An 18,932-nucleotide genomic window follows, 5' to 3' on the forward strand; every position below is an offset into this window, starting at 1 on the left:
TCCTTTAACCTAGAATTCTCTTCCCATCTCAAAGGTAGGTTTATCGAACACTGCAGAGCTGCAATGGGACGTGTGATCCGTGCGCAGCGTAAGGGTGCGGGCTCAGTCTTCAAGTCCCACACCCACCACCGCAAGGGACCGGCTCGCTTCCGGAGCCTGGACTTCGGGGAGCGGAATGGCTACCTCAAGGGTGTCGTTACCGACGTCATCCACGACCCTGGCCGCGGTGCCCCACTTGCCAAGGTGACTTTCCGCCACCCATTCAGATACAAGAAGCAAAACGAGCTCTTCGTTGCCGCCGAAGGCCTTTATACGGGTCAGTTCATATACTGTGGCAAGAAGGCCACTCTCGTAGTTGGTAATGTTTTGCCCCTTCGCTCTATCCCTGAAGGAGCTGTTATATGCAACGTTGAGCACCATGTCGGTGACCGTGGTGTCTTTGCTAGGGCTTCCGGCGATTATGCCATCGTTATCAGTCACAACCCTGATAATGACACCTCTAGGTTCGTATCCGCGTTTTTTGTTGTTATGTTAGAATTTTCAATTTTGAATTGCTCATTATAATTTACAATTTACTGGTTTAGGATTTGGGTAGAATTGTTTAGGATTTTGCAAGTTTTCGGAACATTATAATTCCGTCTTTCGCAATTCGATTTTTGTTGTAATTGTAATTATGGGGCATTTGGTCGCTGGTTGATTGTACCTTGCTGGATTAATGTTTTATTGAAGTGCTTAGCCTGAGCTTTAATTCATGGACGAGGAAGGTTGGGAATTTGGGTGAATTGGTTTATGAATTTTAATTAATGTTTGGTGTATTTCGAATGTTGTGGTAGAGCACTTCTTATTAAAGTGCATTGAATCATATATAATTTAGTGATGGGAATGTTTGATGATTTTTATGATTTGATATAATGGTTCTTGGATTGTCATTGAAATTTCGGGGGAGGGGGATTTGAGTTTGGTTTAATTGTGGTTCGGGCTTTGATATAGGATTAAGCTTCCATCTGGGGCGAAGAAGATTGTCCCAAGTGACTGCAGAGCCATGATTGGGCAAGTTGCAGGTGGTGGAAGGACTGAGAAGCCTCTTCTTAAGGCTGGAAATGCTTACCACAAGTTTAGGGTGAAGAGGAATTGTTGGCCCAAGGTGCGTGGTGTTGCTATGAATCCTGTTGAGCATCCTCACGGAGGAGGTAACCACCAGCACATTGGTCATGCCAGTACTGTCAGGCGTGATGCTCCTCCTGGTCAAAAGGTTGGTCTGATTGCCGCTAGGAGGACTGGTCGTCTTAGAGGACAAGCTGCTGCAACTGCTGCCAAGGCCGATAAGGCTTAAGGAGAGTGTTGTTAGGATTGGTATATTTGATTGCTCGTTTTTCAGTTTTGTTTTTCTTTCTCTCATAGATTGTTATGTTAATCTGTTTGTCCTCTCTTTTTAGAACCATTTTCTGCCCAAAACATGGAGTTTTTAATAGACGGTCATTTATATTTGTTTGAATTACATGTCCTATAGCTGCATGATGACACTGTTATTGTTCTGGTGGCACTAGGGGTTTGTTTCGGGATTCCTTCTAGCTTTTCGGAGTTGCCGTGCTTAACAACTAATATTTCAAGTACTCCTTATTCTCTTTTATTGAGCTTTTCTAAATAACCTCATATGTTAGGCATCACTGGTTTCTAGAACTTAACGACGATAGTCAATTTACTTTATTTTTAATAGAATCCCGTACATAATCATAAAATGTTGAACACGACGTGGAAGCTCTAACAGTTCTGTCTAAGTTTATATTTTGAGCGGAAAGTATATTACCAAACCCAGAATAATTTACTGTATACTTAGGCGGTATTGATGATTATTGAATACCTTAAATCTGGCTTTTTTTTATCCAACAATTAAGCTTTTCATGATGTGGCTTCTTTTGGATCCAACTATTAAGCTTTTCATGGTGTGGGTTGTGTATAGATTGAGAGGTGATTGATTATAAAATATTACCACCGATGCTTTGTTGTGTACGTTTTGCTTTAAATGTAAACGGGATCGGGCTACGTAAAAACGTCTAAAGGTTTTATGATGAGTATGCTATGTGTGTGTATATATAATCAACACAATTGCAATTTTCTTTGATGATACAGGTAACCCTCTTTAAGAAGATAAAATCTGTATTTATAGTAATTAATTTAGATGGCATCCTCTTGTTCTACCTTTGTTGGTAAGGAAGGAAATGAAAGAAAGTGGGGGTAGAAAATGTTGGACAGAGAGATGAATAAAGTGTAAAAAAATACGATGAAGAGAAAGTAACGTAAAGAAGGAAAACTTGCCATTTAAAACAATTATAAATAAATAAATTAGAATCAGATAGTTATATAATTATAAATTTACTGATACATTTGTTGTGGAAAAAAGACTATCACTTTCCTCAGTATTTTGTATTTTTATTATATTTAAGGGAAAAATAAAATATGCGAAATAGTAAAAAGTGTGATATTTTTTACTACTCTCTATTTCTATATTTCATACTAAAAGAAATTTTTTCCTTCAAAAAGAAAAACAAGACTCTTACGAGAGTTTTTGGTGCTAGATTTGATCAGTTTCAAAGTTACTTCAAACTATTACATGTGATCACCACTGTTTCTATACCAGAAGGGGATCTCTCTTTTTTTTTCTCATTTAAACTATCTCATTATTGTATGAAAAGTTTAAGGAAATACAAATGGAGTTTTAGAATTAAAATACGTAGCACAGAGTTGCTGTTAAAAACCCGTACTTTTAGTCTCGGGAACAACATTTGAAAAACCTCATTTTTGTGTTGAATTGTAAATATGGCCACAACAACATTTAGAATAGTCTGTTTCCTGATATTATCATCTATGATACGATAGAGAGAAATCAGAAGTGCGTAATCAAAACGACATATAGGTGGAGGGTGGGAGGCGCGTTGGGACATTTTGTCACGTTCACCTCCTAAAACGACAACGAAAACTCGTTCCCAGTGCGCTTGGTAGTATTTTAGCAGAGACAAAACGCAACGCCTGGGCGAGTGGCCAAAATGGCAGTTCCAGAGAGGAATCATAACCGTTCGTATCATCATCATAAAGTCTTCTCAGTGTTAATTGTCCTTTTCCTCCTCCTCGTCGACAATGCTCTCTGCATCAGGTTTCCCGATCGAGTCTCCCAATCCGCCCTCGACCAATCCGACCAACAGCGCTTGCAGGTGGCCGTCTTCGCCCTCGGAAGCTTCTGGCGATCCGAAGCCGTCTTCGGCTGCTTGCCCGGCGTTGTACGTACAACCGTCGGCTACGCCGGCGGATCCAAGTCCAACCCTGAATACCGAAGCTTGGGTGACCATGCCGAATCCGTCAAGGTTCCCAATTTCTCTAATTTCTCACTCAGTTGCCTCTTATTCTTACTATATGATAAAATGGACTTACCATCACTAATTGGTTGAAATTGTGACGTCCGTATGCGTGCCAAACTGTGAAGTTGTTCACATTTTATAGGTTGATCTTTTAATCAATTGCTAACACTGATACATCCCATTTTAATTCCTAGAGCTTGGAATTGGATGAGTAACTGTGATGTGGGTTTGAAATGACTATGTTAATCGTTCTTGTTGAAACTACTCTGATGATACTAGAGTTCAGTTCATTTTACCGGGTAAAGTTTCTATACATTTATATTTTGGATTGAGATTATTACGTTTCATCAAATAATTGGTGAGTGAGATTTGCTACCCTAGCAATTAGAGTGGTGTTTGCTGATTGTTAAACCTTACCCACATTTTCTATGTATTTCCTAGTAGCAGTTCATGGAATAAGTTTTCTGGCTATCCACCTCTTTTCTTCTTTTCATTAAATGAGTTATCAGTGGAAACAAGAACATTCTATTCGTCTAGATATTGTTTTGTCGTTACCCACCTTGCTGAGTTTGATGTCCTTTGACATAGTGCAGAGTGCTTTAGACTCAAGAAAGTAAACTAACAATCGAATCATGTGGATATTTTGGTGTACTTTTGATTTTGGCAATGGTTGACTTATTCCCAACACTCAACCATCTCATAATTATGTCTGGTTTTTAGGATTGTTAAGTAGTTGTTCTGTGTTTTTTATTTTGACCCTTATGTATTGTATGTTTCTTGTTCCTAGATTGTGATCGTATCCAAGTTAGTTAGCTAGAGTTGAAATCATGAAACATCTATAGAATCCAACCAAATTCAATAACAGCTCAAGGTCTTCTATTTCCAAAGAAATGCTAAGTCCTCACATGTGGCAAAGGTCGCATAAAGAGTTCTAGAGGTTAGTCTGTGTCAAACCACCAAGGACTGAGTGAAATTTTGTCTTCTTTTATGTCTGTAAGCCCCAAAAGCCATGGGCGGACTAATGTCTTCCATAATTTTGTTTGATTTGTACGTAGATCCTTATTATTTTATAAAACCTGAAACTGTCAAGTTTTGGAGGAACTCGTGATCATTTGACTTGAAGTTGTGGATGGCGGGGACTGTGATATTTATTGAATAATTTGGAATCATATGTTCATTCATTGTTCATGAAAGAAAAGTTTTTATCTATAGATCGGGTAAAGATAGTACTCTTGCATGCTTTATCATGTCATGGTTGTCTTGATTCTAGAATTCGTGTAGACTACTATATATTGATAATATTGAACAAATGGAGAAATTTTCTTAGTATCAGATATAACTGCATGAATTTATTGTTATGATGAGTTGATGTTGATCGTAATTAAATTAGCGATTATGAGGTGCTATTGCAATGCAGGTTGAGTATGATCCACAGCAGATTACTTTTAGGGAACTACTGGATATCTTTTGGTCAAGCCATGATCCTAGGCAAGTGTATGGCCAAGGTCCTGATGTGGGTAAACAATACAGGTAGGAGAAGTCCTGATCTCAACTACCATTTCTGTGATCCTCCCCATATTCAACGTCGTGCTGACTGTTATGTACTTAACAATGTCTGTATCCTTGCAGATCTATTATTTTTGTCAATGGAACTGAAGAAGCAAGAATGGCTGCTGTCAGCAAAGAGCAGGAGCAAACCAGGTCAAGAAGCAGCATTGTGACTACTCAAATTCTACAACTTGGAACATTTTACCCTGCAGAGTCAGAGCACCAGGTTTCGTTTCCAAATTTTTTTATTTACAATTGATGTTCGACAACACTAATTTGAGTGAATGGTAGTAAAAATCAAATGTCGTCTTTTTTAAGTTTGTTTGGGAAATAAGACCTAACATGTTTGTCTGACTCATGATTCACGGTCTAACACTTTTAATTTTTTAAGACTTGGAACCAAAGAGTTTTAATTTTGACAAACTTGGATGGCTAAACCGATCATGTACAATCGTAGGGGACAAAACGACAGTGCAAAATACAAATGACTGTTTCACAATAATAGGGGCCCGGAGGCTCATATATTCTTCCAATCATCTTAGCCATAACTTTTTTCCTGAATGACAGAAGAATCAACATTAAATGATATTCATCAACATTAAATGATTAGGTTGAATGGACAGTTAAGGATATAAATAAAACGAAATTAGATTCTGAGGTGGTAAAGAGAAACTTAACCAAATCTTTTGGAAACAATTCTATACATTTATCTGCCAAGGTAAAGATGAGGAAATTTAAGGGGTGGATGACATGGAAGAAAGTAAAGAAGCATTACCAACTATGTGATCAGAAGCGCCTCAAGATCATGGTAACCTTGACCTAAGAACCAAAGTTCCACAAAGGAAGCCCATGATAGATAATTTTTAGTTTCTTTGTTGTAATGGTGGGAGTTTGAGACATAAGGAAGCCGTTTTGTGAAAAAGGAAGAAAGCACATTTTTTTCAGAGGAGGGCTACATTTACTCCTTTTTAGTAGAGGAAAAATGGAGGTGAGAACAGATAAGGAACTAGGCTACGGTAACAAACATTTCTGGGCAGATGCACTGGTGTTCCAACAAAGGGATGGTAGTGTGTGGCTTCACACCTGAAGAAGGTGGCGCATGAGGAAGTATGGTTGTGATTCTGGCCACACGACTAATTGGGTTGTGTCGTGCTCATTGAAGCACACAAAACCCTAATCTCATTGGTGATATCCTGATAGCAGACGGAGCTCAGATGGTGAACGGAAGAGACAGCAGGATGGTACCTGTGAGTCTCTTGCTATTTGTTGGTCTTATATTATGTTTGTACAGAAAAAAAAGGTAGTGTGCAAGAGAAAGAAGAAGAGGGAATATGGGACAACCACCCTTCTAGATAACTAAAAAACCAGCTTTATAAAAGGCTTAGCAACAAATAAAAGGCTTATTTTATCGTTTGTACATTGCAATAGTTATTTATTTGGTAGAGTTGTTATTTTGGAAAAAAATACTGCTGGAAATTGCCAGGATACCTGTTGTATGGGCATTGAATGGAAGTTGTTCGCATTTCAATGGTCATACATGCATAGTCTTGGATTGATGTTACATTGGATGAAACATTATACAATTTTACTTAAAACAAATTTCTGTAACAGGTGAAAACTATAGTATTGCCTTTCAAAGATATGTCCCACTAGATCAAATCAAATAACTTATATTGCTTGTTTTGTTCTTAATATGCAGAAATTTGAACTCAAGCAAAATACCATTCTTCTTCAGTTAATTGGCAACCTTCCTGCCGAGGAGCTTGAGAGGTCTAGCCTTGCAACGAAATTGAATGGATATGTAGCAGAGCTTTGCCCTCCAGATATCCAAAAGCGTATTGATGCCAAGATCAATGATATTATTAAAAGGGGTTGGCCAATTTTGAGAGATTTGTAGTTGGCCTCGTGGGAAGTTGCTCAGATTGTCGACATTCCGTTATCCAACTAACTCGCTTCGCTTCAGTATTACCTAAAGGTTTGTTGAATAGCTTGTATCAGTTGCAGCGCTAGAAGTAAAAAAGAGGGTGCTTGCTGATTAAACCATTGTGTTGTGATTATTGTACTTGTAAAATCTTTTCTCTCCTCCATCTTCAAAAGAAACTTTGTATTTTTCTTTTCTCTTTTATTATGAGGACAAGAGAGAAACTAGTCATTTTCAGCTTGGTATTAGTCAAGGGGAAGTGTAGCCGATTATGTTCGTGCCTGCTTTAGAATCTTATAATTTTTTTTATAAGCTCAAAGAATATTTTTATGAATTATTCATTATATTTGTAAGCAAGTAATTAGGGAACATACTCTATTATGCACTGATAAATCTGTACACACGTTTGGATGGTTGCTTTGCCACCACCGTTTGTTCTTCTCCCTTGTAGTGCACAGGAGGGGGTGGGGCATTTTTAGGACTTCCAGTGAAGTTTCTAGTTAAATTATTTTATTCTATTCTAAACAATGTGGTTGATGGAAGGAAATTTCTCCATATGAATTAGCTAATCAATATGTTCTCTTCTGTAAATGATTATTGAGAAATTTCCTCAATCATATCTTTTAATATTTACATTTTTGTATTTTTATTTTCATAGCCAACCCAAAATTTTCTACGTATTAATATAATGCAATTTCATAAGAATACCTTAAACTTTGTTAATGATTAAATTAATTACTCATATATTTAGTCTTTAATGACTGTTATGTATGTTTATTATCAGAAAGGAAAAATTAAGAGTAGTATGTTATTAATCTTACAATTATTTTTATTTTACTCACACGTATTCTAAATTTAGATTTTTGACTGCCTATTAACAGTAAATTGATCAAATGTAAATATATTTTTTTTCTCTTTAATAAATATACTGACAATTATAAAAAAATTAAATACGTACTCAATTATTTTAATCATTAATAAAAAATTTAACCAGAACATAGAAAAAGTTTTCCAACCTCTTACAACATGAATCGACCATTTGGCCAACAAGTGCAACTCTCGACAAAGAAAATGGTTGAAGTTTCCAAACATTTTTAGTAATTAGCACTAATTGACAAAAGATGAAACTAAATAAAACTGTATATATTTTATTGGTCGAGAAAAGTTCTAAGTCTTTGCATTTACGCATGTTTTATAAAAGGTAGTTCTTCCCACCTAACTTAGTAACTGTCTAACAAAACAACAAATAGAATTTTAATAATTACAATACTCCATCTTACTTCAAATTCTCAAAATAAACCACTTTTAACTTGTTTTTTACTTCATTGAATTTGATACTCTTTATGTCCGCTTGTTGTTCCTCATACTTAAGTTTAAACTTTTATTTGCTTACTTGATCTTTAAAGAAATGAAACTTTGATTTTATATATGTATTTTTCCCACGTGCGAATGCATGTTCCTTCATCACAGCATCAAGCCAACTTGATTCACATGATATTGGTCTAGAGATGCATTAAGCCTTATGTTGACAAAAAAACAAAATTTAGCTTCATGAGCTCCGAAAAGTTGTTGCTAACTTAAATTTGAAATCATAATTTCATATGTTTCTTCTATTTCCTTTGGCTCCATGCCAATTTGAGTTAATATAACTATGAATTCCACACAATTAACTTTTTTACAGGACTTTTTTGTTTAGAGTGTGCGTAACAGTAGGTATTACTACTCCTTATAAATAATTTGACATATTTTCCATTATTTATGCTTCTAGCCAACACCATTCTGTTATGGTGTGAGAGGAATGCAATAACTTCATATAAATAACTCTCTTTCCATCACAATTTTTTTCTTAAACTCATTGGTATTATGTTTTCCACCTCCAACGATTAAAATCTTCATATTTTACTCGTATGTTTTTCAATCAACAACTTAAACTTTATAATATTGTGAAACACTTCTATTTTTCTTATGGGTAGATCAAGATTTAAGGAGTAAATTCATCAAAAAAAAGAGTAAGATATATATTACTTCCTAAAGATTATGTCCACATATATCATAATAAACCACTTGTAATTTTTCATTTGATATGTTAGGGATTAATTATGTTTTTATTCCTAAACTATAACACAATTTCAATTTGTCTCTGTCTCAAACTTTGATCTTAGCAAATTTCCATACTTAACAAATGCATGGATGCAATTCTTCTCACCCAACAATGTTAACTATTTTTTGACATGATAAATGAAGAATCATGTTAACCTTGTAAAACATTAACAAGAAGAAAATTTGTGAATTGCATCTAACGTGATTTTTCGTTTGTCACGTCAAAAAATAGTTAATATCGTTGAATGAAAAGAACTAAATGCATGTCTTATGTATATGAACCTAATATGATCAAAATTTGATATAAGGACAAAAACATAGTTAACCTATATGTTAAACATCTCAAATTTAAATAAGTTTCTAGGTTATTGCTTTAGAATATCAATATTAGACAAACCATTTATCATTTTTCTGGTTTTCACATAACTTCAACTATGAAATTCAAAATTACTATATTTTTGATGTCATGTCAACTCTTATCACTAATTATAATTTTTAAACATTTTATTTTTATCAATGTGAAGTTCAATATTAAAATTCATATTTATAAATGAACATAATTCATACAATTATCCTTCATGGACATAAACCCCGTTTCAAGTAATTGTCTTATGTTGAGTCAATTATTTTTCATGTTGAAATATGAAAAGAAAAAAAAACAATTGTTGGTTATCCTTTCTTTGAAACTCTACTTTGTTTATGCCTTCAACATTCATGGATCATATATCTACGAATTGATTCCACTTTTCACCTTATCATCCATAATAACAAACATTCTTTGTGACTCATCATATATATAATTCTAGCAGCATATGTCTAGATACCACATATTTATTATTTCATCAAAAATAACAATTGGCATGAATAACATAGTTTCAACATTATAATTCAACATGTGTAAATTGAGTCTCATCATAAAACACTCTCTTTCCTTTATCTTCTTTAACAAAATGACCAAAATTTTGTCAATTATAACATTATAGTGTCTTTCTATCAAATTTCTTCCTTCCTTCATTGTTGGGTGCAACATTCCTGTTTGAATCTACATAATTCTATCACAATTTATCGTCCTACAAGGTTTGATTCAAAACTTATAATGTATTTGGAGTTTGGTTTCTCGTGTTTTAAGAATTCTTTATAATTTGTCAATTTTATATTACCAATACTTACTATTTGTTCAATTGCAAAAACTATTTGATCTAATTTTGAAGGTAATGTCTTTAAGTTTATTTATTTGGGAATGTTAGAATTTGAATAAAATGCTTACTTATATTTTTTTTATCATTCATATTTAACAACTTATATCAGGTGTACAAGTTCACATTCTTTAATTTATCAACAAATTCATAAGAATATAACATATTTTGTTCGTTATATTTGTCCGTAATTTAATTTTTAAGGCATATTCATTTATGCTATGATGATTGATAATCAAAGTCTTCCAATCTTTTTCATTGACTTTTTGAAAAATCAACTTTTTGTATATTTGTTACATCACCACTACAGTATAAGTCACGTTTTAAAAATAAGAACATAAAATAGACTACATCCTTGATCCTAGTTTTTCTGACAAAAAGTAAAAAAAAAATTAGTAAATTTTCTATTGATACCATTTTCAAATCCTTCAAAACCAGCCACACTCTTTCCAAAACAAAAAACAAAATCGCGATAATAATTATTGATATTTACCAATAATTGATAAGAACAAAATTGAATAAAACTAAATATAATTATATATGTATCGTATCTAGTGGAGAACGAACGGTTAACATTCAGCACCGTTCGGTCCATCCACTCAGGATCGTTTAGTTCATCAACTACAGTCAACCAGGTCAAAGATTGGGCCACAATTGGGCCAACGTTTAAGTTATTGGGTCAATAGTCCAGCAGATGATAAAATAATCAAAGATATCTGATTAAAGATATCGATAAGTTGTTTATAGGAAACTGACCAAATCTAAAGGTAAGTCTGTTTTTAGAGAGTTCCTCCCTCCACCACCCAAATGCTCCCTACACCTCTCCATTATTTATTTTATTCCAAAAATACCTTATGTTAATTTAATTTTATTCACTTTTCTAAAACTCTAAATATCTCTACACCCCTACCCCTACACCTCCACGTTCCTACATTTGCACATATTGCAGAGGGGAGTTCCGCTCCGCCCAAGCTCTTGGTGGCCACATGAACGTTCACCGCCGCGACTGGACGCTGCATAGCCATGCTCCTCTGCTGGCATGACCACACTATCTCCGATTAGATGCTTCACTTTAAGCTATGCAGGTATCAAAATTCCGAATTTTTCCTTGTGGGCACCTCTACATCACGTTATTGCTTTTACCACACTCGAGCACAAGAGGAATCATAAGAAGGGGTGTGGGAAAGTGGAGGGTCTGGTTCAAAAACAAAACGGGTTTTGTCGTGCGTGATTAAGGTTGGGTTGAAGAATTTTCTGAGTACATGGTGGAAAAATTGAGTCTTTGAAATGGGTTGCTTACGGTGTCGGTTGATGATGGGAAAAGAACTTGAAATGCCAGAGTTGGGTACTTGATTCGCTTCTTTCCTTTGCAACCATCGTTGTAATTATCTGACCTTGTTTTGGACAACATTTTTATTGGCATCGAAAGTTTGGATCATGTACACAACTACGAGTGTAATGAAAGATTGATGTTCTTCTTTGTTGACAAATAGCTTGTGATATTGTTAACTAGAATTTTTCACCATTCCCTTAGTATATCTGTTATCAACTGGTAAACTTTTAAAATCTTCTTATGTACAAATTAGAGAGAGATTTTTGTTCCCTGTTCCTCTGTTGCGATAATATATCGTGGGAGATTTACGTTCACGTTGAATATTTTTCAACACCATCAATGGCTTCATCTTTCACCACTGTTAAACTTTTCTCTTCTTTTGCTATGTCAGAAATTTCAAACTGCTTCACCATCAGACATGCTTACGTTGTTGTATCAAAAGTTGCAGATTTCATGAGTAACAGCAAAATGCGACCAAAGTCAGAGGAAGAAGAGAAAATGTCGAATGAGAACAATTGGTGGATTCCAGATCCTCTAATTGGCTTCTACAAACCCCTTAACATCAATGACATTGACGTTGCTGAATTGCGTGCTAAGTTTTTGCCAAAAATGTCCAACAAACCATCTTCGTAATCTAAAAAAAAAATTATGTTTTTTTTCTTCTACGTAGATTTTCAGTTCGATCAAGTGTTTTTGTTAGTTTTAGTTTTAGAAATCCTCATAATCACCAATAACAGGAGTTTATTAGAATTGAAATATTTTGTAATCTTATCTCATTTTATATTTTTCAGACTGCTTTTTGTTTCAAGCGGCATATGTCAACATTCGTGGGTTGGGGCACGTATGGGCTGCGACACTACATGTGGTTGGACGGATGTCAATACAACGGATGTCAACATTCGTAGAAGGACAAACGAATGTCGATATACGTTCATGGATGTTGACATCTGTTTATTAAAGGCAAAATAGGAATGGAGAGGTGTAGGGAGTAGTGTGTGGTGGTGGAGGGAGTAACTTCCCTATTTTTATTTTATTGGATTCGTGCTAGATTAGGTCCGTGAGACAACTTATAAATATAAGGTCGAGGACAAAAGCCAAGTACGTTCAACTCACACTTCATAACACTCAAACATTCAATAGTGATAATCCTTCACTAAATACTCAACTAAGAACCAAGGTTCTTCAAATTCACGCCTAACTTGAGCGTCGGAGTATCTTTTACAGGTAGCTCCCCCTGAAATAAGAAGCCAACCGAGTTGTCTAGGCTAAGTCAACCGAATGACCCAAACAAAAGCAAGGGAAGCAGCTCAGGCGATCTCAGCTTTCAAAAAGAAGAAAAACGTGTCGGAACATGTTAGTCTCTCGTTCCTACAAAATATCTACCGAAAGAATATCTAATTTATATATTAGGAAATTATAAATCTTCATATTTGCATAAATTTTTAATAATAAACTTTTTTAAATCAATTACCACAAGCATAATCAATGATCTATAAGTAAAATTATTTAGAATCATTAATGTTATGCTTGGATTGAGGGATGAATTTGAAAGAGTGAAAAAGAATAGAATGAGAGTAAAATTTGAAGTTGTTTGAATTAAGAAAAATAAATGGATTTGAATAAAAAGTTTATAGTGGATCTGATTTAAAAGGATATTTTTTTAATTTTTAATTTTATTTTAACTATATAATATTAATTATTTATAATAAAAAAATTAGGTTTAATCCTTTTCGACATCCCTATTTATGTACGAATGTCTCAATTGGGTCCTCGTTTTTTAAAGTGTATCAAAATGGTCCTTAATTTTGAAAATTGATATCAATTGAGTCCTTTCCGTTAAGTTGGCTGGACGGCGTTAAAAAAATTGATGAGTGGATGCTGAGATGACGAACGAACGCTCGTCCACCAGCGAACGAACGCTCGTCCAGCAGCGAACGAACGCTCGTCGACCACCGAACGAACGGTATTCCAGTGTTGAACGAACGGTCGTCCAGCAGTAAGAGGTCGACGAGCGTTCGTTCGCTGGTGGACGAGCGTTCGTTCGCTGGTGGACGAGCGTTCGTTCGTCGTCTCAACATCCACTCATCAATTTTTTTAACGCCGTCCAGCCAACTTAACGGAAAGGACTCAATTGATATCAATTTTCAAAATTAAGGACCATTTTGATACACTTTAAAAAACGAGGACCCAATTGAGACATTCGTACATAAATAGGGATGTCGAAAAGGATTAAACCAAAAAATTATTACTAAAAGTTATATTTAAAATATATATTAAGATAAATTATCCAACAAAATATTAAAATTTTAATTATTTTATTTATTATATTAAATTCTGTTAATTTAATTACTTTATTATGATGAAATTATAAATATTTTTATAAAAAATTGCATTAACAGTCGATTAAAAAAGAGAGTAATCAATTATATCTTTGTTTCTTCGCTAATTTGTTAGTAGTATTATACAATGACTGGGCCAAACTTGCTTCACTGCTTGCTTCGCTAATTCGTTATCTTTGTCAGTGCAATACGTGGAATAGTTCTAAATGACGTTGGAATTCCGTTGTTCATTTATATGTATTTATGAGAAAAACAGCATAATCATCATTAAGCAGTAGAAAAGGCCACTTAGATGGGTACACGCGGCACAAACAGTGTTAGGGCATTCAGTTATTCGAACAACAAAATAGCGACAATGAATCTGACCCGTACGATGAATCTCAAACGGACGACTAAGATGTCCACAACAACTGAGTGACCCTTGTTTTAGGACCACTCTATAAATACCGGAGCCTGAGGCTTTCACCTCGCATAGTTGCGTTCTCTCTCTGGAGCTAGGGTGACCGGAGCTGCGAAGATTGAGTCGGATCGGAAGAGAAAGAAGGCGTCCACCGCAGCGGCGGAACGGTCGGAGAAGGAAAACAGGAAGAAGAAGGTGAAGATGTCGTCGTCAAAAGTTGGCGGTGAGATTAGGGCTTCGCACATACTAATAAAGCACGAAGGTTCTAGAAGGAAGGCGTCGTGGAAGGATCCAGAAGGACGCATAATCAAGAACACCACAAGAGAAGCTGCGGTTTCTCAGCTCAAGGCCCTTCGCGATGACATCGTCTCGGGCAAGGCAACCTTCGAGGACGTCGCGTCTCGATTCTCCGATTGCGGCTCCGCCAAGCGCGGCGGCGATCTTGGTCAGTTCTGAACAAACTATCTCCATATTAATGATAATATTTTTTACATAAAAGTAAAATTATTAAAGTGCATTTGGATTTATTGTGTACGGATTTGAGCGTTTGGTATTCTGAGGACAAATTTTGGTAATTCAAAATTGTGTCAGTCTATAAATTGTATGTATCTGAGGTGTCGGTGGTGGTGATCCAAATTTTGGGTCAATTGTGCATTGAGTTAAATATTTTTCGTTATCAGAAAGTTTTGGTCAAGTTAGATCGGTTACTATTAAATCTCAGTGCAGGATCGAAGTCAACTTGTCTTTAAGTGACTTCTTGATTTCTTTTCTTAGTCCTGTTGTTTATTCCCAAACTGTGAGGCCCAGTTAAAAAATGGGGAAGTATGTCTCTCCAGTACTCAATCATATGTATCGGAAAAAGTATAATATCCTCTTTGATCTTTTTTTTCCTTGGTTTTGGCTTTAATTCGTCGGAATATTATCGGAAATACTAGCCTTAAAGCATCTTGCGCATTTATATTCTCTTCCATTATTTTGAAGAGGTTCAAAATTGATTTGAAAAAGGTTGGATATTTAGTTTATGTGCGGTGCCTTTGACTTTAGTCTTGAAAAAGTGAAAGATATATATTGAGGCAAGGTTTGTGGGACAATAGTGGAGATATGTTCATGTGATTATGGTGCTGAGCAAAAAGAATTGGCAGAATTTTTTCTTGATTGATTCCTCATTTTTTAACTGGGCCTCACAGTTTGGGAATAAACAACAGGACTAAGAAAAGAAATCAAGTTTGATTAATCATATGTATCGGAAAAACTATAATATCCTCTTTGATCTTTCTTTTCCTTGGTTTTGGCTTTAATTCGTCGGAATATTATCGGAAATACTAGCCTTAAAGCATCTTGAGCATTTATATTCTCTTCCATTGTTTTGAAGAGGTTCAAAATTGATTTGAAAAAGGTTGGATATTTAGTTTATGTGCGGTGCCTTTGACTTTAGTCTTGAAAAAGTGAAAGATATATATTGAGGCAAGGTTTGTGGGACAATAGTGGAGATAAGTTCATGTGATAATGGTGCTGAGCGAAATGAATTGGCAGAATTATTTCTTGATTAATCAAACTTAGAAGCTGTCCGTTTCCGGGGTGATGGTAATGGAGGCTAGGATAATGATATTATTAGCATTAAATAGTAATTTAGCAACAATACTTGTACATTGTAGGCTATTTTGAGGTCTACAAATAATGTTTTTATTACCCATGACTTATCATGTTTTTTGTTTTGATCACAAATATCCTTTTTGTAAACTGTGATCATTATAGTTATTAGTTAATGAGAGAATCATTGTCAATTTCTTTGCCGATATTCAGAATCTATATAAAATATTTTGTACATTTTTATTAACGTATCCATAACGTTTCATATCTTAAATTTCAAAATTTTGTCTTGTTCTCATATTCTTGTCGTGTTGTATTGTATCCCATGCCATAGGCATTATCCAGGCTTCATAGTTCCCAAGTATTGCGCAGGTAGCCTGACTTGTGGAGCTGCGTTTAGTTATCTGAGGAGTTCTTGTTAGTGTACTGTGATGTAACGCAACAGAACAAGATTTACGGGCTTAATTGGATGAACAAAACTTAGATGTAGTTCCGTAGGTGCTTTTGGTCATGTTTCTGAATCAGAATTTGAGTTTTAGTCTCTGATAATCCGTACGATAAAAGTTTTCATTAAGGGCCATTGTGGATTAATGTAATGATACTCTGTTTCTGATTAGAGAATTGCACCAGAAAAACTTATGGAGTTGCATCTAACTTTTGTCCTTTGATGGATTGAGTTGCCAGTTCGTCTTCTAATTATATTATTTATTAAATCAGCAGTTAGTTTGAATAAGTGCCACTAAATGACCCGGGCATGTAAAGTGAGATAGTAAAAGAGCATACACAGTTAGTTTGAATAATACGTAATACATGTAAACCTACCCAACGTCAACCTAGCAACAAGTACATCCTTGTACTCTTTCACTTTAAGCACATTTGGGGCGGTTGATGCTGGATCTAATATCTCTAAGGTGAAATAGTGCTCAAAGTGAAAAAGTTCAAGGATGTAATAGTTGCTAAGTTGAATTTGGGTAGGTTTACATGCATTATGTATTTTATTCAAACTGCCTCACTTTACATGCCTGCCTCATTTAGTGGCACCGAAACTGCCGATGACACTTGTTTCTTTGTGTTTCGAATTAACAGAACATAAATCTGAACTTTCAATGACATTTCTTGTTGTGTTTCATAAGAATTCACATATCTCACCAATGCTCACCTGTTGTGTCATCTTACACCCTTTCGTGAGCTTTAACATAAACATCACGTTTGTGTTTTCTTTCATCTTTTATATGGAATTTTCTCCATATCACTTTAATGTACCAGATTCTTATCACCTGTATTAGATTATATGTGTTGCCGTGAAGGGTTGGGTATAGTGAAGGGAGTTAGTTTCCTACAATGTAGCAAACCAAGTTTTGATATCCATTTTTAGTGTTCGATTGTATCTTGAACAAGATTGTAGCCAAGGAAGCATACTGAGAAACTGAAAAGAAAGAAATACCTGGACTTGAATCAAGTATGAAGTTGATGTGACTTCTTCCACGTAATTTGGTTTCATCTTCTGGTGTGAATTAATCCCAGATGTTTCCAAAGTATCCCTTGAGTATTTGTTACCATTTTACCAAAAAGAAAATGTAAGAAGTCAATTGTTTTATATAAAAAATCATATATATTAGTTCTTCACTACCACAAACAGTATATGAAATAGTTCTCAGTTCATGTCGTTGTGCTTGATATAAATTGGAATACCAGAAAAAGGCTGTTGTTCGAGAATTAAGAAGCATTTTATAAGTTCCAAGATGTTATCGTGAAAAATTACTTTTGATTTGATGTTGTGATGGTATATATTTGTTGGCCCTCTTGATGTTTCTACGGCTGCGGGCGGATCAAATATTTGCTTAAATGTGATTTATAGGTCTACTGTACTCAATCTCTTAAAAACAACGAATCTCTCAATCTTTGTAACTGTCAAGTTATTGTCTGTCTGTGAAGTTAAACCGTGTCTCCATGAATGCAGTTCCTTGAAACAACAATCTTGTAAATTACTTGTTGGGTGTTTGGGCAGTGAATTTTGTTGTTAATCTTTCAAAAACGTAACGTAGACCTTTAGATGCACGACCAAACTCACCCTCGTCATAATGTATTGGGGATCTACATTCAGTCATGATATTCATATCTGAAGTGAAATAACTTTCGTGGGTGCAGGTCCTTTCGGTCGTGGTCAGATGCAGAAGCCTTTTGAAGAGGCAACCCTTGCTCTTAAAGTTGGTGAACTTAGTGACATTGTGGATACCGACAGTGGAGTCCACATTATTAAGAGGACGAAATGATTACACGGAGTTATCTCCTATTAACATCTGTAGAAGATATCCAGGATTCTTGTTGAGGTCAAGATCTGCTGATATAAGTATATCAGGTTTCAGACATGGTCGCCCCATGTATTTGGACGATATATTGCTTTCATGACAATTAAAATCGTGTGGTATGCTTGTAATTTTGAATAACATTTATACGTTTTGGATTCTGTTGCCATCCGAATGTCCTTATATTAAAGGAGAAACATGTGATCCTTCACTAAAGCATCCCATTTAACTCCATAAGTCATCCAATTTAACCCTACCTTCCCCACCTTTGGGCAAAATTCTTATATCTCACAACTCTACGTTATTATGAAATAATGTGTCGGGCACCCAATTAGCAATGTGCTTATTACTGGAAAATACTTTTACTTGAAAAGAAGTAAATGTTTGAACTATCACTTCTTTTTGTATTTTCTTAGAAGTGCTTATGCAAGAAAAGTAATATTATCATTGGAGTTTGAGTGAATAAATGAAGGATAAAAAGAGAAATAAAAAGAAAAAAGAAGGTTATTTGATTGCTTTTTATATATAAGTTTGTTTGCATTGTAGAGTTGTTTATATTTTCAATTACAATGTCTTGTGTTAAATGTATTAGGAAGTAAAAATGCAAAATGGTGGTCTCCTTTGTGAATGGAGTGGATGGTTTTTTTTGTTAACAGAGGGTGCATAATTTATTTATGCCCCACTTATAATTATCTCTTACTCAGAATTGCTTATGTTTCCTAATTTAATAAAAAGTGTCACCAATTTAGTTTTGAATATGAGGGGGTATTTGAAAATTTTGTTGACTGCCACGCTGAGTTTTAGCTTGTATCAACCCATTTCATTTCCTCCCTTGGGAGTGAGTAA

The 18,932-nt window shown here is 35.0% G+C and overlaps 3 protein-coding genes and 1 pseudogene across 3 annotated transcripts; all 4 read left to right on the forward strand.

The window, feature by feature from the left end:
• Positions 1–1,495, forward strand: LOC124843782 (large ribosomal subunit protein uL2x-like). Its single transcript, XM_047320599.2, has 2 exons — positions 1–503; positions 991–1,495. The coding sequence occupies exons 1-2, from the start codon at positions 64–66 to the stop codon at positions 1,331–1,333; spliced, it is 783 nt and encodes a 260-aa protein (XP_047176555.2). The 5' UTR covers positions 1–63; the 3' UTR covers positions 1,334–1,495.
• Positions 1,496–2,786: 1,291 nt separating this feature from the next.
• MSRA5 (Peptide methionine sulfoxide reductase family protein) lies at positions 2,787–7,260 on the forward strand. The gene is made up of 4 exons (XM_047320613.2): positions 2,787–3,359; positions 4,771–4,883; positions 4,983–5,127; positions 6,601–7,260. Exons 1-4 carry the CDS (start codon positions 3,045–3,047, stop codon positions 6,796–6,798), a joined length of 771 nt encoding a protein of 256 aa, XP_047176569.1. The 5' UTR covers positions 2,787–3,044; the 3' UTR covers positions 6,799–7,260.
• Positions 7,261–11,790: 4,530 nt separating this feature from the next.
• LOC124843787 (indole-3-acetic acid-induced protein ARG2 pseudogene) lies at positions 11,791–12,084 on the forward strand (annotated as a pseudogene).
• Positions 12,085–14,251: 2,167 nt separating this feature from the next.
• PIN1AT (peptidylprolyl cis/trans isomerase, NIMA-interacting 1) lies at positions 14,252–18,302 on the forward strand. The gene is made up of 2 exons (XM_047320612.2): positions 14,252–14,635; positions 17,929–18,302. Exons 1-2 carry the CDS (start codon positions 14,392–14,394, stop codon positions 18,051–18,053), a joined length of 369 nt encoding a protein of 122 aa, XP_047176568.1. The 5' UTR covers positions 14,252–14,391; the 3' UTR covers positions 18,054–18,302.
• The last annotated feature ends 630 nt before the right edge of the window (positions 18,303–18,932 follow it).

This window comes from Vigna umbellata, chromosome 1 (genome assembly GCF_029865625.1).
Source record: "Vigna umbellata cultivar VRB3 chromosome 1, Vumbellata_1.0, whole genome shotgun sequence".
Lineage (NCBI taxonomy): Eukaryota > Viridiplantae > Streptophyta > Magnoliopsida > Fabales > Fabaceae > Vigna > Vigna umbellata.